The 24,194-nt window shown below is 34.0% G+C and overlaps 1 protein-coding gene across 2 annotated transcripts in view; it reads right to left on the bottom strand.

Annotated features, from left to right (window-relative positions):
* KIAA0825 (KIAA0825 ortholog) overlaps positions 1–24,194 on the bottom strand; it is a 245,789-nt gene that overhangs the window by 119,981 nt on the left and 101,614 nt on the right. For both annotated transcript variants that reach the window (XM_063421904.1, XM_063421905.1), the window contains exons 13-18: positions 22,882–23,021; positions 13,838–14,026; positions 12,081–12,314; positions 10,032–10,440; positions 6,103–6,259; positions 1,425–1,580 (exon numbers count right to left, since the gene is read on the bottom strand). In XM_063421904.1, coding sequence (XP_063277974.1) covers positions 1,425–1,580; positions 6,103–6,259; positions 10,032–10,440; positions 12,081–12,314; positions 13,838–14,026; positions 22,882–23,021 — 1,285 coding nt within the window. The remainder of the gene's footprint in view (positions 1–1,424; positions 1,581–6,102; positions 6,260–10,031; positions 10,441–12,080; positions 12,315–13,837; positions 14,027–22,881; positions 23,022–24,194) is intronic.

The raw sequence follows: 24,194 nt of genomic DNA, 5'->3' as shown, positions 1-24,194 counted from the left end.
CTTCCTGTGCTGGGGACCCCAGAGCTAGATGCAGCACTGCAGGTTAGTCACACCAGGATGGAGTAGAGGAGCAGAATCAACTCCCTTGACTTACTGGTCACACTCCTTTTGATGCAGCCCACAATACACTTGGCTTTCTGGGCTGCATATGAGGACCTCTTTACTGCCTGGGTGACCAAGCACCGGAACAGACTCCCCCGAGAGACTGTTGAGTCTCCCTAAATGGAGATACTCAGGAATCATCTGGACACAATTCCCTGCCCACGTGCTCTGGGATGACCCTGTTGAGCAGGGAGGTTGGACCAGATGACCCACTGTGGTCCCTTCCAATCTTGCCCATTCTGTGGTTCTGTGATTCTTGATTGGAAGGTCCCTAAAGCTCTTCTACGATTCTATTGATTCCAAGATTCTATAAAGCCTGTTTCTCTGGAGTGAGAACCCTGAGAAGCCTTGTGGGATCAGTATTTGTCTCCTTTTTTAGGATATTAATGTTTTTATTGCAACATGACAATGATAAGGTATTCATTAAACAAGTAAGAAAAGAATTTTTATTTTACAGCAAGATAACTGATGAAATAGACTAAAACAGTCAAAATTGGGCTAGGAGATTAGACTATGTATAATCAGGGCTGCACTGAAAAAGGACGCATTTCCCACAAGTCTGTAAAGTGAATTTTGTGTCACTGTAATACCACTTTTTTCAAATATTTGAATGAATGCTGGAATCAAAAATGTAGATGACATATTAAGAATATATGAGAAAGACTGGCATAAGATTTTTTAGTATCAAAGTGGTATCAGACACTATTTAGCATTTTGTGTAATTAATTGGTCATGGGAAACTCCAGCAGAGATTTCATACTACAAGCATGATTTAAAGAAAAACAGAGAAATAGATGTTGTTGTTGTTGTTTGTTTCACCCCTGATTAGTCTCACTGTTCTGTAAAATCTTTATATTTCTAAAGTATTCTTTACTTAACTGTTCCACATATCTGTGAAAGACCCATGAGGAAGATTCTAAATAATTCTAGATTCCAGATTCTAAAGTCCAAAATGTGAACTCAGAGTTCTGGCATGATTTTTCAAAGGACTAACACTATGAAGTATTGCACAGATGTAATGAATGTCATTGCTACAATGGGTTTTCCCTCAGTATACTGAATACAGAAAGTGTAAATAAATGCAAATTGCTCTTACATGCAATAATTAAGATAGAATTAATGTAATGGCTTTTTGAACATCATGATATTGTAGAGGGTAGCCTCAATTAGACTTCCAAGAAATATTCCTTTGTGCTTCAACAAATATGAACACACATAAATAATTCCATTTTCATGGAATTCAGTCTTTGTCATTATCATGATCATCACAGGACCAACAAGTAAAAATTATACTATAACCAAGGCTTCAGATTTTCACTCACCTGATTGCATAGTTTTGTACAAGATTGTCTGTACACCTGGAAAGGGTCAAAGACAGGCTGCTCTTCTCTGCCCTTCAGTGTCAAAGGCAGGCATTGACTCGAGGTAACACCATCTTCAGAAGAATTCTCATAAGACAGCTGTTCTTTCAAATACTCCTTTTGGAAGAAAAAGCAACCACAGAATAGTACAGGCCACCTAGCTTTCTGAGTGAAATTTGCCTACATTTCAAACATAAGTTTACAGAACGCAGTAAGGAATTAACACTCTTAAAAAATAGAAACCTTTTTAAGACTATCACCATTTTACAATGAACAAGACATAATCTTGAAAAACATGCACCCAACTTAAGAAAATCAAATTATCTAACCTGTTGTCTTGAAATGGTTGTCAAATTATGTGTATAAGTTCTCCTTTAATTAATACATATGCTGGTATATGTAGAAGTGAACAATGTTTTCTTATCTTTTGAATTAAACTTTTTGGAAAACAGCCAACAATTACTATATGACTATAAATCAATTCTTTGATTAACATGTTCTACATGTTATTTAAACATAGGAAATAAATATTCTCCCACTCTTCAAAGCCTTTTTAGCTGCTTAAGCATTCAAGGACTAGAAGTAGTATGATTTGCATTGCAATTTTAGAAACTATACTGTAGCAGATGCATGATTATTTTGGGCACAATCTTTTCTGTTTTCACTTCTAGGACTACTATGTAAATTAATCATCATTGCAGGCCAATAAAGTGTTTTGATTCAATATTGCAACATGACAATGATAAGGCATTCATTAAACAAGTAAGAAAAAGAATTTTATGAAGAACTAGATTTAAACATCCATTTGCTGGAAGGACTACTGTGATTAAGCAATTTATTGTTATTAAAATGAAGTCCATGACATGGAGCAAGTACTCAAGGTAAGTCATTAGGATAGGTGGATGCAAATGCTCCTCTTATTTGCAGTACTACTGAGATGGAATAATATGCAAACTACCTACTAAGGTATTCTGTGCCTCTCAGTAGATCTTTCTAAAAGAAGAATTTCATCATCTGTTTAAACTTACCCAACTACAGTCTGACCCGAAAGGCACAAGTTCATTTTCAGGCCACACAGACTGTAGCTGTTTCTCCCTTGTGTTGGCACTAGCATATGTTGTGAAATCAGCCAGGGAAAAAAAAGGTTTCATCCAGATAAACAAGCCACATGATTTCTAGTATTAGTACAAAGGGGGGGCTTAGGAGTGGAAAAAAAAGAGGGTGAGAGAAAGAGAAGAGCTGTCTTTCTGCTGGTTGCAGTCAAATGTCTGACCAAGAGAATCACAGATTGTCTTAGTGTATGGAAAAAGACCCCAACCAACCAAAAGAAAAAAACCAAATTAAGCTTTTTTTGCTTAAAACAACATTACAAAACAACTGTGAAAACATACCCTCTTTTAGCTATTTTTACTCCACTTTTCAAAAATATCTGGATTTTTATTTCCCCATTCATTCGTTCACTACTTTATGCCAAAACAAAGATTTCAGAGCCACCATGAAGGACGTTATTTAAAAGCTATTTCTGTACATCTACAAAATTTTCATAAATGTGCTGCCTTCCATGTATGCATTTTTACAAGATCTGTAGACTAAAGCAACCCAGCCCTCTGGATGTAACAGAGCCAGCAGAAGCAGATTGTGTTGCTTTTTCAGAAGCAATACTGGAAATAGCTGTCCATGCGTTGCCAGATGAAGAACTATTTGCTCAGCTGGTGGGAAAAGACAGTACTTATTTTGCAAAACCAGTAGTCTATACAAAAGCACAATATGTATTGTGTAGGATCATGTTAAACATTAACAAAATGGTGAATCAGCCTTCTTATGCCATCTCAGCTCCCTTTTTGGAAAGCAACACCAGTTTACTGAACGGGTAACTTTGGGGTCTGGGACCACCGGAGACCACCAGAGGGACCCCCGGGACAGATGAACATATGTGCAAAGGGAGGGGGAACATGTTATGGATCTCCAGGAAATAAATTATTATATGCATGTTCATTCTGGGAAAATCAATGAATATACATGTAAAACACAGTATATAAAGCAGGAGCTGACATGCTGTACCTGACATGCACAATTTTGATGAAGACATCCCTGCGGCATCTGGCACTGTGATAAAGAATGCCTGCTTCTTAGTTCTACAGTGGTGTTAGGAAGGAGATTTTGACCAATTTTGTAACACCTGCTTGCCAGGTGTTCAAAAAATTTAAGTGGTATACAGCTGCCCTCAGTAAAGGTATTTTTCTGTCTTTAATAAAATACTCTGGGTTTGGTTTCAATGGAGAGACTTATTCAACAATGGTAAATATATTACATTAAGATCTCCTTTAGCATAGTAAATATTGTAGGCTCTGAAAGGATCATGTTTCAAAAATGTGAAAATATGAAAACACATCTGTAAACATGAGAACTATATCCTTACTACACTGACTGGGCATCAAAACAAATATACAGAATATTATTGAGCCTGACAGCTCAGAAGAGTTATCTTTGTGGTTGTCATTACTAAAAAAAATTTTAAAAATTATAATTATTTTTGGCAAACATAGGAAAAGCTTTAAGCTGTTTTGGGCACTACAGTATCTATTTAAAAAATTTATAAAATCATATCTCTGTTTTCAAATTCAGCTTCCAAGAATCAATTTCACCTGTTTTTGTAAGGAATATTATTGAGAACAACAATTTTCTGTCTCATCTTTTTTTTTTATACATGATTACTAAGCAGTGCAACATAAAGATCTCTAATTTTATGAACACAATTGTTTGACATTCCAAGGAGTCTACTTCTTGGTAAGCAGGCACATAAAACCTAATTTAGGTTTTGAAAAATAATCTTGAAAAGTGTATTATCATAATACCATGCTAAGCATCAAAATGTTTTGTTATGGTTTCAAAGGCAATTGAAAGTAATACAGTTAAATCCTTCTGTAACTAAAGATGGTCAGGATCTCTCTTCTTTTTTAAAACAATACCCTTTTTCCAATGAGAAATGTTCTATTTTTAAAAAAGGTCTTACTAGCTGAAGAAATTCAAGGAGAGACACCTGGGATGTGAAAAGTCATGTTGAAGTCCCTCTTCCACCTAATTCTCTTAGCTCCATACCTCCTATTGGAGCTGTTCCACTTTGTATAAATAACCAAATACTCACAGGAGTCAGACCTTAGAGTAGGGTCTCCAAAATACAGCATGTGCCTTCCATTCCTTCAGCTAAACTATGATTCTATTTTTGACCCTAAAAATTACAGAATGCATTTTTACCACTATTTCTACAAGGCAAAACATCTCCAACAGAGGAAAAAGGAGTTCCATGCTGATAGCTAATGGTATGTAGGTTTGAGGAATTGGTTCAGATGTGGGAGATGCAAATTCAATTCCCTGGTATAAACCAGGAAGTATAAAGACTTGAGTCTGCATATACTGTCCCCTAGGTTACTGTCCTAACTACCGGGCTATATGCTATTTTCAGTGGCCTTTTCCTCACTCCTTTATACCTAAGAGTAACCTCGAATGTGCTCCAGGTGAAAAGGCTTTGTTTATTACAGTAATAGTTTTCACTTCACTTCCTAAACCAGTTAATTGTTCAGGAAATTGAAACTTGAAAAGATTCTGTACTGTAGTAATGTTAGGTTGCCCTCTCTCCATATGTGCTTACATTGCTTCTAATGCTTCCAAAGACAGATTCATAAATGTTGTTTTTAAGCCTGTACTCAGGAACTAAATCAGTTGGATCTGATTTTCAGAAGAAGTGTCAGTACTAAGGTGCTGTCTGTGGCCTTCCGACAGACATAAGTGTTTAGTCAGGGTTTTCTGCTACTAGGTTTTTCAGAAGAAAAATCCTGGCCTCTGCCTATATTTACATTATTTTATATTTTATTATAAACACTTCTGCACACTTGCAAGGATCTTAACAGCACCTGCTTCTGCATTCAAAGAATTTAGTAATTAAAGTTAAACCAGAACTTTCTAAATTAAGTTGTGTATATCTGTGTTACTGTACAGTTTAAACGAACCTATGTTTATTTCAGTGAATAAGATCAGAATGCTTTTGGTAACTTGCGGCAATTTAGAACAGCCATAGAAATAATGCGGTAGTTCTTTTACATTGCCAAAATTCCATACACAGCAAACAAACCTGAATTTGTTTCTTGTAATTTTAAAAGCACTTTAGCTGAACAGTTGTCTAAATTGAGTAAGATCTCATATGGATGTATTTACTTCCTCAGTGCAGCCACAGGGGTTGCTTGTTTGCTTATTTGTTTAAATCAAGAGAGTTAATTCACTGCGTGTAATTTTAGTTTTTGCAGCAGTCAATTCTTCAACAGCTTTCATTGATATTTTTGTTTGGTTTTTTTTACTGTGCTCTGACTCCTGAAACGTATCTATGTTTCATGTCTACAACATGAAACTGAAGGAAGTTTATGACCATACTACTGTCTAAGTACCTAAATAAAATCTAAAATCTACAGTATTTCCTATGAAGGCACAAAAGTCTAAACTGAATGGATTCTATTAAAACACAATATAGTATTCTAGATTGACTTTAAGAACTATTATCACCTCCTTGACTAACCCTTAGCTGCCAGCAGATGTTGCCCCAGGCCAGTACACACCTAATTGCTCTGTGGAAAGGCCGTTTCCCTACCTCATTGAGCCGGATGATGTGATAAATTTGCCTCAGGTACTCGCTACCACCTGGTTTGTGGCAGATATCCAGGACCATCATGTTTATATTATGCTCAGTGAATCCAAGTGCAATACCTCCTTCCTCTAACGTTGCACCTTTAACTGTGATTGTGGCACTAGAATATAGAAAAGATACAGTCCTAAGTTAAATTTCTAAAAAGCAAAATATTAATACGGACTCAGCTAGAATTACAAGTTCAAAAAAACATAGAAGTAGTTGACTTACACAGATATTGAATGTATATCTCTCACATAATACATGTTAAATAACATTATTATGCTAATTTTAATCACCTTAATTGGAAAGATGTACACATAAAATACTCTTTACTCTAAGGATATAGAAGTAGCAAATATTTTCGTTTCCCATACAGAAGTATCTTTGCTACTAGAAATGGCATTAGCATTCGAACTCTTGTGCATTTTTCTTTGCTTGTCACAGCACGTATTAAAGCCTAATTAACATGTCAGAAAGGTAGCCATTACTCTAAGTATAGGCTAGAAGTGTTACACTGAAGTAGCTTTTTTCCCACTGGTATGTTAACCATTTAAAAGGTACTTATTTGCCACTTGTTGCATTTTTAGCCCTATAACATTCCTTGGTATTTTTTGTATTTGTGTGAAAATTCTACCAACCAAAATCTGAAGGTGACATTACCCAATGCCTCCACAATTGTGCATTCTAATCTCTGATCACTGTGAGACTCTGCCCACAAACACAAGTTACTATCTTAGTATTGCCACTGATAAAGTCAAAGAAAAAGTACTAAAATTTTCCTCAAATACTAAAGCTGTAACACAGGTATTTGACATGTATATGTCAAGAACTCGAAAAATTAACAAGAATATATTGTCATTTCTTCAGACTTTTGGATTAGTTTAAAATAAATCAAAGAAGCATTCTCAATTAATTAAAAAAATCAATATTGTATTCCTTTTGAAGTAAAAAACCCACCAAAATATCAAAAAAACCCCACCCCAAAATCTGGAAAGAAAACCACTGTGGTTGCAGTTAACTGTTGAAAGTGTGCCACAGTTACAAAGTTAATCCTTCTGAAAGTTGCTGTTTGACCTACAGGCTCTCTAAAATGTTGCACAGCTGCTGGACATTGGTGATATTGCTTCCACATGCAGTTTCAGAATGTCCTACAGAGCAAATAGTTTCAAAATATAAACTATAATTTTGTTCTTTGCTGAATGTAAGTAAGTGATACTATGTTATTATGGTGTACTTTACAGAAAAGCTTCAAAGAAATTGATCTTTAAATAAAAGCATGCTTAAGGCTGATATTTGATGCTACATATTATACAACCTGAATTTCTCGTCAAAATTCTTAGCAACTATCACTGGAAAAGCTAAGGATCTCTGACAAAGGAATATATCAGTGCCAGCACCCAAACTGTATCCTTTACTGCTGTTACCGTGCAGGTGAAGCAGATGATTGGATTCAGGCAGCACTATGATTAATGACTTCCTTTCTGGATCTGGGACTGCCTATCAATCATGTCATTAGCAAGAATGTGCCCTGAGAGAGGCAGACCTCAGCCAAGGAATAACTGCATTCATCTTAATCTGTATATGCACCCAGCCAGCAAGGTCAGGGTCACCATGATGAAAAACAATAATCTTCAATTCAACAAATTACTTTGCAAAGATAGACATTTCTTTTCTTCTCAGGACCTGTGTTTTTCAGAATCTAACTTGACTGTTTACAGCTCTGGTGATACCATAAAGTGAAGGTTATTTTAATGAATAATAATACTTTCAGGCAGTACACAAGACGGGCAATGAGTGCAACTGCTGTTTTCCAAATCTTTCAATGAAGGCTATAATTTTAGAAATATTCTTTAAAATTAAGTTAATATAAACTATTTAGACTTTTTATGTAACTAGCAATCCTGATAAAAATAACGTAACACAAAATCAAGCAAGAATTTTACTTAATTTACTTAAAAACCCACTGCACTTCAAAGATGTTTTTATGGCTGTGAAGGTGAGTCCCAAATATGTTTTTGAAATTTATAGGTATTTTTTTTCTTTCATATGTATCTATTGGAAGTCTATAAACATTTATAAATATGAATAAATATATGCACATACATCCAGCTAAATCAGTGAATTATTTGATTATTGGATGATTACATAACACCAAATCAGTATATAGTTTATAATTACAATATAGTAATTCATTCATGAAAACCATAAATCTCCTCTTGAAAGATTGCTTTTAGTTTAGCAATTACGTGGCTGCTACTTACTTTAATTGAATATTTGAATTTCAGCTCTAATATATTAGTTTTGCAATTTGCATTTATAGTAACATTTATCTCTAGATTTCATATCTCAGGTATTTTGAAACTGCATCTTTTTTCCCCTCCGATATTGACTCATAATATTTGAATGAAAGGTGGAAAAACATTCATATTAGATTTCTGTGGCATAAATGCAACTGAAGTCAGGGGAGTCAATTTCACAACTGTATCAAATAACTGCTCACTTGGAGAGCAGGTAATGTTCTTCATTATCCTAAGCTTAAATTTACCAGGCCTAGTCACAAGCTAGTTCTGTCTTTGGTTGACACTATACACACAGAGAATCATTTTCCCATGTTTACTTTCCACAATCTGCTACCTAACATATAACACAGTATTTTTTCAAAAGAAAATACAGTAGTATATTAATTTAAAATTTTCAGCCTCTGAAGATGTGCAAATTAACTGAAGTTTTAATTTTTAGAGGTTATCCACAATATTGTCTTCCTACATTTGTATTTTTAAGAACTACCTATTCTCTCAGCTACATTAGAAATTGTGTTATGGGACCATTTTGTTAACTATCAGTTTACAAATTATCATTATACTTTTTTATTCTACAACACCTTCAGTCACTGGCATCTGGATTCAAGCTTTTATTCATTGGATTAGATCTTGTAAATTAGAATTAAATGGAAATGTAAAGATAACAAAGGGCAGTGTAAATGAGCATTTGTATGACGCTATTACTGCTTACTGATACCCACATTAATTGACTACTCATAGAAACAGGACACTGTCCCTTAAAGCACTGCATGAAAACTTGTTCACTGGTATCACTGATTCCAACCTACAATCACTTTGTTTATACGGATAAATCCTGACATGATAGCAACAACTGCAACCTTAAAGAATACTCACTGAAAAAACCCCAGCAATCTCACTTTCAGCAGTTACAATTTAATTCTGTAAATCATGTAATTCCAATAAATCTAATATTGCAAAGTTGATTAATGGTATTTTTACAGAATGATACATGACTGCAACATTAAAACAGACTGGACTACGAACACACTGACATGTACACAAGTCCTTGAAAAATCACTGTAAAGATCTTAATGTCAAATCCCAAGGAAAAATTGGTATTTTCTCAGAAAGGCACAGCAGGATATTATTCTTGACCTATTTTGATATACCCTATTTGCCTCAGGGTTTGATATGTTTTAGAATAAAGTATGCTTACTTTTTATTCATAGATGAACAATGAAAGCTTCTCACAGTTCCTCTTAATTTACTTACCACACTAAAATTCAATTATAAATATATTTAGTACCTGTTCACATTTTGAAAGATATAACAATGGACTTGTCCACATTTTTGGCTCATCAAGAAAACATGAAATCTTGTAGTACTATGAACACACCATTCTGATGAAACAGCCATGCTTTAGTGTTTCAGCAATGAACCTAAATTACAAACCCATGGTATATAGCCACCAATATTAAGGACTAATCTGTTTCATGTAAGATCACTGCTCATCTCTTTTCCTTAAAATTGACCCATAGCCACAAACATGCCAATAATACAGTAAAATAAAGGGCAAATAATAGCATTTGAAAAATACTATTTTCTTACCAGTCTATGCTCAGTTTTCTTGCCTTCAGCAACTGGCTTTCAATCCAGTTTGGTCTTTGCTGTTCAATGCTTTGTATAATCTTCTGGGTCACTTGCTTAGGACCACTTTTCTGTTTTCCCATAATACTTTCTAAGCACACACGAACAAAACTGAGTTTTTCTTTGCTCCATCTATCAAGTGTTGCACCTGTTAAAAATTCTGCAGTATTTCCATCCTCAAATATCCGACATATAATTACAATCAAGTTCCAGACAAGCAGACCAGCTTTCTTCAATTCAGCAAAGTTTCTTGACATTTTTCTCTCAGCCAGAAAAAAGAAGTATTTAATTGGGGGAGGCAAACATGCAATCACTGTAGGTAACTTGCTGATTACAATAGATACTGCTTGAGCTGCAAGCCTTGTGAAGCCTTAAAAATAGAAAGAAAAGATGATATGATTAACATTACCAGTATAGTTCTAACTGCTTCTGAATGTTGCATGATAATTTCTAACTTTCTTTTGTACTGAAAATGGGTAAAATCTTAAGTACTCAACACTGTAGTTTCACTTATATTATGCTTTCTACACATAAATCCCACAAAACCTAAAAAAATTACATGACTTAATGGCAGAAAATTTAGAACTTAGACTGTGATTCTCTTAACAATCCTGCTGTGCACAGTCATTACAGGATTCATGAGAAAGACAGTACTCAGGTATTCTGAATTGTATAAAGTTGTCTTCAAAACTGAAGAATTTTTTCAACTTCACAGCTGAAGCATTGTGCTAAGTGTATCAGAATATTACATATATTTATAATCTATACTTTTTTATCAATCCCTTTCTGTGTTCAAAATGACAAAACTTCCGTTTATTATCTTTCTTATAAGCATCTACACTAGATAGCACTGCACTGTAAAGACTGCAGATAATAAAAGTAGCTATAAATGTAACTACAGAGAAATTGTGCCGCTCAAAACCAGACATATCTAAAATCAAAAATATAGCAAAAGGTGTCAAGATTTAAAAAAGCACCAATCTTCAAACTTCTTCAAACAATTCAAGAAAATCCTGTGTCATCGCACCTGCATTCCAAACATTTTTCTTTTTTTAAAAAAAGGAACCATATCTGTCCTAGATCTCACACATACAAATTTAAATTGTCTTGAAGCTTAGAGTCTTCCCCCTCAGCTTGCATATCAGTTCACACATAGCAACCAGCTTAAAATAGCCATACAAATATTCTAGATTAAAATGAGAGTGCAGGGAAGATAGATGAGAAAAAAAGAATGGATTGATGCCCTGGCTTGGCCACAATCTACATATTCAAAACACTGTGCCACAATATACTAAAGTATTGAAAATAATCAGGTAATATTTTGGTGGCAATAATTTATCATGAAATGTTTCCAAAAGTTAGCCTTCTGAACTACAACCTGAAATGACAGACACTTTAAGCACTGTGGGCCATGAAAATACATACCAGAAATGAGCTTTACATCTAACCACCTTCAAAACACCTCCTGTTCTATACGATTTCTTTCTTTCTTAACTAACTGTTTCAACAACCAAGCAGTAGCATATTCCACAATAGTTTCAGTGCTTTTTCTATTCAAGCATAAATTGCTGTGTTGCAAAGCTGGGATGAAAGACAGTCCTGAATGAAAAGATGATAATGAAAAGGAAAACTGTTTACAGCCATTGAGGCCAAAGTACAGGCAATATTCTTCACTTTGCTGTGAATCCCATCTGACTACTGCCGGATGGTGAAAACATCTTCAGTACTATTATTATAAATACTACAATACTGATTATTTTCAAAACTTTGTTTGGCTATGCATTGGCGTAAGTCTCAAGAAAGAATAACTGAATTTTAATGCAAAGTACTTAAAAAATCCCAACCATTACAAGATGTTTGGAAATAGTTTGTTCATTGTCAAGCTACAACACTCACAAAATTTAACTGCCCAGTTTTGGAGTAAAAGAGTAAAGGATTTAGAAGTTCTTATGAGAAGCTTATAGGATGTATTGTATACATATATAAAAATTACATACAAATTTCACCTACATTTCCCAGATTCTTTTCTCTTCATTTCTCGAGGAGTGTAATTCCATTCCTTTGGAACAGTTTTCAGTAAACTTTCGGGAACTATTTGCTTGTGCTGGTATGTTCCATAGTTTTCTGTTGCCTCCCAGGAATGCATCAAGGAAATTATCTGTTTCACTATACCCTTGACTGAATTAATCAAAGTCAACTTCAAGCATCTGATAACTTCTGGCTCCGACTCACCACAACTGGAAACTTCAGAAGGAAGAATTATTAACTATTTAGTAAGTGTAGTCAGTTGTGTAAATCTGTTTCAGAAAGTGTCTTCAAAATTCATATGGAAAAAAATTATGGTTCTTAATAAATTAGATCTATTGGTCTGTTACAAATTAAAAAAGAGTATAATGCAAAACATATAGCATCTTAAATACAGTACTGACAAAAAAAAATCCTTCATTCTCATTTCTCCATTGATATATTTATAAAAATTCTATTTAAGTTGCTTGATGTCTTCCTTTTTATATGGAAACCATTTAAGTAATTGCTAGGTATCAATGAGGCAAAGAGATATACTATTATTTGTATGTATTTTTGTTCCCAGATATGCATTTTTTCTACTCTTTTGTTTTGACAGTATTAATGAAGGAGCATTTATTAGATGCCCAAACTGCTATACTACAGACAGTAAAGAACAAAAAGGTATCTTGGAAACAAAAATACATACAAATAATAGTCATCAACAGAAACGCAGCATGCCATCAGAGACTGCATGTTCAAAGCACACCATCCTAAATACAGTTATTGACATTACAAGTATCAATCTTCTCCACATCCTTAATACCCCAGCAAACTGCAGTTTCTCCATTGTCATGGAGCTGCAATTGTCAGGCAGAGTGTTGCAGAGCATATCAGAGATGTGTTTTGACATGTTAGATCTTTAGATCCTTTGCTCATACTTTTGCTTCCCTCTACTTTTTGCTAATCTCATCACAGCATTTCTCAAAGTTCCCATGCACCACTTCTCTCTTTTTGTTCTTCTTACCCATTAAACTTCTACTTTCTGCAATCTCACTTTTCTCTGAGAGGTACCTGAGCACTTTTATAATTGTTTTCTATTTTGGAATACTCATAATTTTATTTCCGCTCCTGCATTCTCCCATTTTCATCCTCTTCTTTTTGAGCCTTCCTGCTTTAATCCATAATTTGCAATATCACCCTTCTAAACCTCACCTCTCTTTCTGGTTGATTACTGGTTTTCCTTGGTGATAGAATTAGTTCTCTAATTGTGAGGGCAACGCTCCCTCTCAACAGAAAATTAAGAGGATGAGTGCCTGTTGACAGCACTGACTATATGCTCCTTGGATTATTTCTCCCTCAGTAGGAGAAGTCCTTCCTTCTCTTTTTCCACTCTTCTTCTTTTTCACTCTTCTTACTTTTAAATTGTGGCAGATATCTGGAGTTGTTAAATGCACAGAGATGAAGAACCGCTACTGGTAGAGACCTACAAAACATTCTGCAGCCAATCCACTGGTAAAACAAACATTTAAGGTCATCAGACCACTGGTCAACAACACTGCTCTGGAACCTCTGCATTCTTCAAAATTTTCACCACTCCTACCATGGCCCGACTACACAAACCCCTTCAATAATACTACAATTTTGAAGTAAGATAACATACTTTTACCTGATTTATTATGGTAAAAATAATATTCACTACATGTCTGAAAATTAACAACATTTAATATCAGATTTGAAATGCTTATTAACAAATTCAGTACCTGTCATATTGTATAAGCAGCTCCACAGCAGCTCCTTTTCCATGTAGGACTCAAAAGCAACGCCAAGAGATTTGGGTGATAAAGTGCAGTAAGACAACACCATGAAGATTGTTTCAATTAGAGTTGACTCTTTGTTATTTTCCTGTTCCAAGAGAGGACTTTGTTCATCACAACTTAATGCTTCATTTCCTTCAAAATAAACAAAAACATGGTTCCAAAAATTTTCAAGTAATTCAAGGTCTCAGTAACAGATAGTATTAATCAAAACAACCTGCAAAGTGTCTGAATAAAATTTCAAACAATAACACCTACGGATACTGAAATCTGATCTTTCTCTGCCTAAATACAGTTGACTGTATTATGTCTGTATTATGACTGTATTATGCCTGAATTATGTGTAGCAAATAAAAAAGACTCAAACATGTTTTCAAATTATAGAATATGCCTATTTAATTCAAAATTAAATTGAAACTGATTGTAATTGGAAATTGATTATTTACTGAAGCCTAATCAGAACTAAACTGCAGAATTGCAGTCAGAAAGCTATTACTGCTTAATTCATCTTCCTTATATAGTAGTTAGATGAAATAATAAAATCCTATTTCAATAAAAGAAATTAAGAAAAGTAGCAGCTCCTTATTCCTCAAAATATGCTGGCTTTGTTTTTCAGCGTAAGATGAAACTCAGAATAAAAGAGTTCCGCAAAACAAAATCTCAGCCCTGCTAAAATACAGATTTTAAAAACAAGTAGTGATTATCATAGAGTTCAGTGATAATTTCTTACAAATATTTACAAATGTTTCTGATAATCATTATAACACAATCTCCCAGATGAAAGATAAGGATGTGTTTAAAACTCCAGGATTCAAAGCAATTCAGTCATTTTAACTTGTGCTAATGTTGAAGACCCGAGCTTCCCACCTGTTTGTGAAATATGTTTCCAGTGTTAACAAACATGAGAAATGCCCAGGGCCATAACCTGTTAAATACTCATAATTTAAATTTCTAGTTTTCAAAGACAATGGTGATAAAATCTTTAGCATGTGGCCAGAATGGAAACAAGCTATGTGAAGATTTATCAAGTCTCTGAGAGTGTCCAGCACTTCTCAGAATGGCTTAATAATAGTGAGACATGCTATGTAAAATAAAAAAACTTGTAAAATTTTTAATAATGACAAAAATAATAAACATCACAGAACAAAGAAATGTAAGTTGAACATAGTGTAGAAAACACTCTTATACTGGCTAAGTCAGTCCAAAAAAGAGCAGAGCACCTCTGTGCTTGTTCTTAAGTACTGAATGACCTAGGTGTTTGGCATCTTGCTCAATGAAATTTGCAACAGGCTTTGAGGTGCACTTCCAAAGCCCAATCAGTGTGCTGGCACTGAGCCAGCTACAATGAGAAGGCTATAGAAAATTCTAGTTTAACTTCCTTACATGTTCTAAGGTAAGCTGAAACTCTTTCCCTTATATTGAAACACCTGCTCAGGTATGGAAATGCATTCCTACACAATGGTTTCTGTAAAAAGTATTTAGATAAAATCATACTATGAAATGTCATTGCTTTCTGCCTGTTTTGTTGTCTTCACCATTAGTAACCTGTGGAGCAGAAAGATGGGAGCCTTCAAAATCAACTATAATGGAATATATTGCATTCAACTCATCTTTGAATGGCTTGAGAACTAAAAAATTCTCATTTTACTCTCTTCTGAATTCCTACAACCTAATTCATGTATTACTGTAAATCATTCAGTCTAGGTAGTAGGCAACCTTAGTAGAAAGAGAGGGTGCAGAAAGCTGAAAAACATGATCAGTGATTCCATAACCAACCAGCTGTGGTTTGGTTTTTTTCCCCAAGGTAGCAGACAGATCAGCAATAAAACAGTTTTTCAACCAGCCTTCTTTTCCCTATAAGCTGAGTGAGCTGACATATATTGTTTTCAATGCAGATGCCTCGAAGTGAAGAATCAAATGCATTCCACTTATTCACTCAAACCAGGGATATGTAGGACAAAGAAATAACCATCAAGCAGAAAAAGCAATTCAAATGGTGAGATGAAAACCTGAAACAAACTTTGATTCTATTACTAGAAATACTTATTTTTAAAATTAACCAAATTCTAGGGGGAGGTTTGCTAAGATTTCAAGTTTTATGTAAACTGTCTTTGCAGTACATGATGGGAAACTACTTTATTTAAAGGTGCTTATAACTTGAAATTAAGCCTAAATTTTCTTTGTGACCATGCTGCATGGAAAGTTTGAGTCACAACTTACTAATAACTTTTCTAATCAATTAGTGCTACCAAAAGATTTCGATAAGGAGAAAGGAGCATAGAAGAATTTTGTAGAAAGGCCTATACATACATCTTGTTATAACTACTGTATAACGCAACTCTTGTGCTTTTAAGCGAAGATCTTCATGAATCCACTACTAAATCATTCTGTAACTAAATATAACAAGATATGCAGATATTCATCAGCTTTTTCTTGCTTTACCCTGAAGTCAATGTTATCCTTGTACTAAGAACAACCTGAAAGCTCAGGTTAAAATGAGTTTTCTGATGGATAAGTGGGCATGGATCATAGAATCACAGAATCCTTTGGGTTACAAGGGACCTTAAAGGATAATATAATTTGAAAAGTTTAGCTACCAGATCAGTATATCTAGTTAAATATTATGAATTAGGAGTCTACAGAAAGATATGTAGATTTCCCTTGCCTTAGATTTTTTCTTTTACATTTATTAGTTCGCCTGTCATAACATTAAATATTCATTTCAGTTTGAACTTCAATGCAGCCTTCTTGTTAATTATTACATAGAACAGAATTTATATGATAGGTATTATACTTACTGCCCTGTGATGCTTTCCTCTATACATTTCTCTTCTTTTCACTGACTGCCTTTGTATAGCAAAAGCTAATTTGTGAGGGAACCTAAAGCTCCCATACATAGCTCAAAGGAGATGCTTCTTTATTATTTTAGCAAGACTTAGCGTTCATACATAAATGGGGCTATATATTTATCTAGATACCTGCTAAAATAAATAAAATCAGTTGCTTGTTATTTCCTTATATATGTTATATATGTTATTCTATATATACAAAAGATACCAAAAGATAGTAGAATATTATTGTTTTTAATAAATACCTCTATAAGAAAATTATGTATCTACCGAATAACAGCTATGCCCTAACCATTCACTATGAATCATTCTTCCTATGACAAAATAATGCACTATCTTGGGATACTACCACGTATTTTAAAAACAAGATTTCAGAAAGGCAGACTTATATGTGCAATTTATCCATATTTCTTTCTTAGTGATAGAAATACCACTGAGTAATTTGCCAACATTATCACTCATCCAGCACTTATCTGTCTAGTCTAGCCATAAAATTAATCTTGTCACATTCAAAAAATCCTCTGTTACTGACTCTAGACTTCACTGTCCCCAGTTAATCTATACACAACAGCCAAGATATAAATAGTTATGCTGTCTTTTTTGAGCAAAAGAGGTAGTTAAAACTCAAATTCATACATGCTGTTTCATTTAGGAAGAGGAATTGAAGATGGAACAAATTATTTCAGATACTGGTCTTTAATTTGCAAAGAGCGTTAAACTTTTGTTTTCTTTATTGAATTTAAAGGTTTCCTTAAATTACAGCAACTGATGAGGATATAAAGAATACCAAAAGGATATGCTGTGTTTGTTCATAGAATCAAATACTTCCGCAGGCACTCTCAGTACACTACATCCACAGTGCTTCTTCTGTCACTGACCTTTTTTCTGTTCCTTTACTGTATCTATCTTGGTAGATAATTTTACTTTTCTTTCAGAGTTGCTCCTCTCCAATGACAGCTAAAATCTATTTGACATGGCTTCATTTTGGTAGAAAGTGTATTATTTTAGCTTTAAATTCCAAGGAGAAATTTTACATCATAGATTGATGGAAGAGTCACAGAACACTCTGAGTTGGAAGGGACCTACAAGGGTCATCAAGTCCAACTCTTACACAAATGGCCCATATGGGACTGAAACCACAGACTTGTTGCTAACAGCACCATGTTCTAACCAACTAAGCTAATCTCAGGGTCATATTATTCCTATCTTGAAAAAAACTCAGATCTTAAACCTACCCATTTCAATTTAATACATTCTAAATAATAAGAAGCCCTGTATTAGCTTCTACCTGTGAATCAAATAAATCCTAAATTTATAACAACTAAAAAGCTCAACATGGTTAAAAAAGCTTTAACAACACTTACATCATCTGCTCATAAATTATTAACATATCAGCAAACTACTTCTGTAGCTACATATTTATATGTCATCAGTGCCACAGCATTTTAATTTCATTCAACTCCATTTAGAAATTTTTCCCCCTAAACAATTTATTTTCAACTATCTGAGAAGAAGCTTCCATTAAGGAATTTCTGAGTTAGTGACTTCTGTAGAATCTCTTATCTATGGCCAATAGAAAAAAAACACATTACTGTCAGCATACCTCCAGTACTGATTTTATGGGATAGTATGCATAAAGTGTGACATTCTGACAGCCAAAATTTGATAAGGCAATACTGAATGTAGTCCTAAGGCCACATTAGCTCCCTTGTGTTCTTCCATGTATTGAATAGATACTACATAGCTTATCTTCTTAAAACGTATTCAGTCTAGAGTTCTACTGTACCAAGAAGTTCCTATCAGAAATTACTAAGTCTTTGAAAAGCTATCCATATTGCAATATTATCACAGACACTGAGTCTATCACACATGTATCAGACCCTATCTTCACACTCTGTCAAGAAAAGGTAAGTGATTCACAGCAAGGGTCCCCTATAGTCCAAACAGGAAATCCTAGTTAGGTTTTCAGAAAGTCCATAAAATCTGTTTCCTGTTTTCTCTAGTGCATCACTGGAAAATCACCAAATGGAACAGGATATCTGTACTAAGGTCCCTTTTTTACTTATCTTCCAGCAAGAAGTATATCACTTCAGCACATCCTTCACTGGTTTTGCAGGTACAGAATCCAATAAGCTGACTGGTCAGAGAGACCTTTTTGAGGAGGTGCCACTTTCAAAGTAATCTTCTAATCATTAGGCATGACACAGTCTGCTATCATGAAGAGGCTAAGAAAACTCTCAGAGGTACCCACAAGCCTTATATTGGATGATCTACAAATACCTGGAAGAGAGATCTATCTCTGCCCAAAGAATTAAATTACTCTAAGAGATTTACTTCTGCTCTCCTAATGAGGGCAGGTTTACAGATTAACATCCAAGTTTTGTGTCCAAAACCTGCAAGACTATTTTTCCCCAAAATGGTATGTGGTTGAGCCATGGGACTAGAACAGCTGCTAGTTTTTTTATTTATGTGATAGACCATGACACAGGATTATTAAATCCAAGGATTCACTAGAAGAAAGTACAATAAAGTACAATAAAGTACAATAAAGTACAATAAAGTACAATGAAAGTAAGAAAGATAAGAAAGAAAGTCCCTCAAGAACTTGAAATAAAAGTGTCATATTGTTACAAATTTTAACAATACAAGAGTTTTAATGGAGTTGGCATGTACATTTTCTTCTGTAATAACTCACTACTGACACTAATAGTTCAGTCTCCTAAATGAGGTCAATTGGTGAAGTTACAACTTTTCATTGTCCTTTTAGGGTAACTCAAAAAAAACCCAGTGCTATTTACTCTTATGTGTCTAAAATGTAATTAATTAAGTTTGATTAAAATTAATTAGCATTTAAAATTTACCTTAAAATGACACATTATACATCATAGCAGTTGGAGAACTGTTTCAAAGAGGGCAAAGTATTGGAGTGGGAAAAAAAAATCTTCAAGTTCCACAAATACATCTCCAAGTTCTCTTTCCAGAAAATGATTAATAAAAGAATGGTCTTAGAAAACTCTTCATATCTATTAGTGTCTAGAAAGTTGTCTAATGGTGCACCACACAATTATATTTTCTTGGTGGAAATCTTTTCTTCCCCAAGCTGCTTATGTGTACAAGGCAATCGATCTCTTTTTGAAGCAAATCGTATTTATTTGGGCCCAATTTCAGATTTGCAGCCTTAGACTTATTACAGAATATTTGTAAATGTTACTATCAATTCTTATTTCAAAATCTTAGGCCCAGAATATCATCTATGTTGAGATGTACAGACTAAACAATACTGTCTTCTAGCAGTCTTTCAAATATGTATTGTGCAAGCCAAAAACATTAGGTGAAACTACCAATGGCCTGGTCCTGCTGTGAATGCAGTTTCCTTACAGTTTATCTCCACATGCTAATACTCACTTTAAGGTTGTGTGTAGAAAGACAAACTAAATTTCTGTAACAACTGGAGTCTCAAGTTTTTGTGACAATGAATAAGATTCTTTATAAGACTATAAAGCAATACAATGCACTTTCTATTATTCGTCATTAAATTGATACTACTATCTCTTCTTAAACAAATGTATGAGACCCAGGGACTGACTGAAGGTCTGGAATGTGCCTTGTTGACAATTTCTCAGTGACAATTTCTTAGAGACCACTGTCTTATCTGCTATTCCTAAGTGGCCAGGTGTCTATTGTCTGATGAGTCTGTGTCGGGCCAGTGCAATCTGATAAAGCTATTGCTGTTTGCTTTATTATGCAAAGAAAAACTCCTGATTCCTAGAAGTCACAGACTATTCACTGGCATGTGTATTTAGTGCAAATCTAGCAGAAATGCTCAGAATTCACTTTCATGCTTCATGTTTTCATGTCAGCATCTGCTGGATTCAGCTACTTATTTTATACAGACACCACTTCCTTTTTTCTTCTATTATTTGTTGCTTATCAAAATAATCCATTTCTATTTCACACCCACGAATGATAAAGCAATATTGGTTAAAAAAGTCTGCCAAGTAAATTGCAAAATAGTTTATTTTGTCAGAAAATTAACATGGTACCCAGCTCTCGTCACTATTTCTCTCTGTAAAGCCACAGCAGAGACCTTAGACCCTTTACTCACTCAAGAACATGTCTTGAAGAAAGTTGCTGGATGTTGGACCTAGAGATAAAGACTCTAGGATTATATGGCACTGTAATTTAACACACCAAGGTTATTTAGACTCATAGCTTGTTACAGAGGTCAAATATGCAAATCAAAGTTTTCAACAAGCTTTCCAAAGTTGCCTGTATGCAGTAGTCAGACCCACTGAAGACAAATAAATGGTTCCGTTCTGGGTAACCTGATCTATTACCTTTGGTATTTTTTGACGCAATAACTTTGTATTTCCATATTTTAATTTTTATGTACATTTCATGTCTCATATTGAACCAAAAGTGACAGAAGTGCATATTTTGTCATATTCCTGTCCAGACTCCATGTATATAATTACACTCCATGTATAATTATATACATGGAGTTTCAATAGCTTCAGAAAATGTGATATCTTTTTTATAATATTTAGCAACATGAATCATGCATACATAGCTTCTCTACAAATATTCTTTGTACTGAAAAAACTCTGTCAGTCTCAACGGTACTCCCTACTATGATGGGGAATATACATTCCTTTTGAACCTCCCCATGGTACAACCATGAGAACAATGGGACTACAATGAAATTGAATGTGTTTGAATGATGTGTACTTTGATTATCCCAAAGTGTTAAAACAATACAGAAAAATTCATCAATAACTAAGATTTTTTGCCTTCTGGCCCCTTTTTGAAAGGAAAAGGAAAGACTTAATGTAAAAAATGTGAGAAGACTTTTCCTTTTTAAAAATTTCTTATGTAATTAAATACCACAAAGTTTTATCATCATTAGGGCAAATTGCTCAAAAACGATGGTATACTTAGCTGTATAGGAGAAGGAATAAAGAATACAAATTTTCTGTCATTAGACAATTAACCCCACTGAAATTAATTTAGATGATATGGATCATCACAGATATCGACTTTATCTAAACTGAAAGTTTATTCATTCCAATATTGAAGTTACATGAGTAAAGCATGTGTGAATAATACATTTTAGAGTTCAAAGTAACATGGATTTCCCTAAAGTTTAAGGGGTTGGTCAGTCAATAGCCTAATACATTCTGTCACTTATTAGTTCTAATAATTTAAACAGATAATAAAACTCAATATGGGATATCACTAGGGTAAGGCTATGACCCTGGCCAAATATTTGTCCGCCTTTGTAAAAGTTGAAATGTCTGAGTAGGCAAGTATGCACTGCAGCCCTCAATAAGATGTGTGACAGCAGAAGAAGATGTTGTACTCCTGACAAATATTAGACCATTTTAAAATGACAGAACTAAATCATATTTCAGACAGACAGAAACATAAATATAAATATATAAAGTATTATGTAGACCTAATAGTTTTTGACAAATAGGAAGAATCCATTTGCCAAAAAAATAAAGAAACCAAGACTCTCATATTCCTGCAAAATTAAGTCAAACAGGTGATTATACCATTAGCTACTCAACAATACGATCATTTGATCTGCAAACAACTAATAGAAAGATGTGATAAAGTCTGTTGCTTCAAACAAAATACCATCTGAATGCAAATAAAAATTTGTAGAAACATTCTTTTATTTATTCTATTTTCAAAACAGCATTAATGAATTAATAAGTAGAAGCATATTTATGTAATTTTAGAATGCCTAGAGTGACAAGCACATAATAACTTGAGCAAAACATCTAAGATGCTTTCCACTGTTCAAATCTAATTTTGAAAATAGTGTTTTAGACTACTGATCCACATTTTTAAAGACCTGTATACAATAGCTGTGGTGTCAAAGCTCCATTAAGCTCAAATTCATTTTGACTCTTTTTCATTTATGATAGCAACCTATTTTATCAAATTGCTTTGAAATTATTAATACACTGGTTGAGTGTAAATTCTCATTAAAAATTGATGATTTTTCTATCTTTTTATGCGTTCAAGTGTCCTACTGGTAAGTAAAGACAGATTTCCTCCAGCACTTAAGTAGTTAAAAATGAATTTGTGTTTCTCACTGATATTCTTATATGGATTGATAGTATCAATACTTACTTGAGCTTCTCAGCAAAATTTTCACTAAGAGACAATCGTGGTACAGCAATGTTTCCAAAAGCAAGGTCATATTACAGTATGGCTGGGATAAGAGTAGCTTCAGCAGACCTTGGGCTGCCATTTCTCTGGCTGATGGAGTCCTTTCAAAATGTAAGATAAAGACAGAAAGAAATAGTTAATTTATCTATGAAATGAATATCCTTAAATTGCAGATATAACACTAACTCCATCAAGTGTCAACTCCTTTCAGATTACTCTGAAAGTGTTTTCATGCTTCCTTCTTTTAAGGAAGCTCAGAGAAAGAATTGCACCTAATTTCAACTAGTTAAAAGCAAATTGACATTTGCTAGTCTGCCACAGCTACACCTGATACAAAGCAACTCTGTTTATCTCTTTCATGGAACTGTATTTATCTTGTTCTACCAGGCAAAAAGGATTTTTTTTCCTCAATAAATGTAAGGGCATTATTTTTTAGTTTATTATTGCAGTAATTGTTGAGTAATAGATCTGAAGTGCCTGTCCTTGATGAAGTAAGTATATAAAGCTCTTAAGTAAAAGGCAGTAAAAATGCTCACAGGAGTTGCAAAATTCCACTCCAGGTAGAGCAATTCTTACATGTCCTGAAAAACCCACAGGAAATACTAAACTAGTTGAGTTACTGCTTCACCAGCAGGGAGAAGTGAGAAAGTGTAGTACAAATTCATTAGCTTTTAAAAATATTGCAGTTTATTTTCTGTTTGCAGTTTGTTTTCTGTTTGTGATTTCCATGATCTGCAAAAATTGAGGTTTCCAAATACTATTCCAAGGCTTACTCTGAACGCAGCCAGTGACCCAACTCCAATCACTGAACTCACATTACAGTTAAACGAAAAACAAGCAAACAAATCTGTCCTGCCAAATGTTTATCATCTATTGTATTTAGTATTTTCTTTGTGAAACATTTTTAAAAACACGTTTTCAAAATTGGATTGTGGATAACTTTTTAAATTTAATATGTAAGTTTTTATTAATTTAGAGGTTCTTTTAAAATTAAATTTCAACCAATGTTTAGCCACTGTATTTACTTTTTTGGCTACAAGTTTATACAATAGTTGGCAATATTGAAACTTTATTCACCTCATACAAAAACTTTTATGCACATGAATTTTACATGCATGATTTTAAGGACTTCATATGGACTGATGCATTGACTAGGCAGGTATAAATATTATCTGCCAGTATATGCAAAAAACACCTTCAGCATCAATTAAAACCTTCTTCATAGGGAGATTTTCAATCTGACATTTTCCTGTCAGACTAGAGAAGTATTTATA

Source organism: Prinia subflava, chromosome Z (genome assembly GCF_021018805.1).
Source record: "Prinia subflava isolate CZ2003 ecotype Zambia chromosome Z, Cam_Psub_1.2, whole genome shotgun sequence".
Taxonomy (NCBI): Eukaryota; Metazoa; Chordata; class Aves; order Passeriformes; family Cisticolidae; genus Prinia; species Prinia subflava.
The sequence above is the reverse complement of the archived record's forward strand: the minus strand, read 5'-3'. Positions and strand labels throughout refer to the sequence as shown.